General features: G+C 68.6%; 1 protein-coding gene across 2 annotated transcripts in view; it reads left to right on the top strand.

Moving 5' to 3' along the window:
- Window positions 1–58: 58 nt before the first annotated feature.
- The window catches only part of PLK5 (polo like kinase 5), a 5,842-nt gene continuing 5,232 nt past the window's right edge, over window positions 59–668 (top strand). Inside the window, exon 1 of one of the 2 annotated variants that reach the window (XM_025196389.1) lies at window positions 59–569. In XM_025196389.1, coding sequence (XP_025052174.1) covers window positions 326–569 — 244 coding nt within the window. In that variant the 5' untranslated portion in view covers window positions 59–325. The remainder of the gene's footprint in view (window positions 570–668) is intronic. The other variant, XM_006017549.2, reaches the window with a different exon arrangement.

Genomic DNA, 668 nt, shown 5'->3' with positions numbered 1-668 from the left:
CCCCCCTCCCCGCTTCTCCCACCTCCCCAGGGGGCGCGGGGAGCCTGCAGGGATGGAGAGACTCAGTGCAGGGGTCATGCAAAGCCCCCAGCTTGCAGGGGGGTAGTTCATTCCCCGTCCATGCAGGGAAAACTGAGGCACGAGGGAGCAGCAACTCCCCCAAGGTCACCCACCAGAGCGGCGATGGGGACCCAGGCCCGGCTCCCCTTCTAGGGTGCATGCACCCACCCCGCCTCCCGTCCCAAAGCCGGGGCCGATCCTTCGAAGGCTTCGCTTCCCCCGCCCCGGCTGCAGGAAAGTCTCTGGCTCAGGGAAATTTCTGCTGATGCCAGGGAGAGGGAGGGGTGCAGCCGGGCTCCTGGGGGGCTCTCCCTGCAACGAGAGCTGCGGGCGCACCGGGCTGGGCATGCCTGCACTCGCTTGCAGCCGTGCAGGGGGGCCCTCCCTGTCCATGCCCTATGCTAGCGCTGCCCAGGCTGGGGACTTAGTCCAGTGCCAAGTGCCACCTGCTCCGAGCCTGCTCAAGGCATCCCCAGCCCTTCAGGGAAGCAGAGGGTTGCCCGGCACTTGTAGGACCCGGGGGCAAAGCACTGTGGGGGGAGGGGGGGAGCCAGGGGACAGCTCAGCCTGGTGCCTGGCAGGGCAGAGGGTCCCAGCCTGGGCTGCTG

Source organism: Alligator sinensis, unplaced genomic scaffold (genome assembly GCF_000455745.1).
Source record: "Alligator sinensis unplaced genomic scaffold, ASM45574v1 scaffold1295_1, whole genome shotgun sequence".
Classification (NCBI taxonomy): domain Eukaryota; kingdom Metazoa; phylum Chordata; order Crocodylia; family Alligatoridae; genus Alligator; species Alligator sinensis.
Note: the sequence above shows the minus strand (reverse complement) of the source record. Positions and strands in the feature narration are given on the sequence as shown.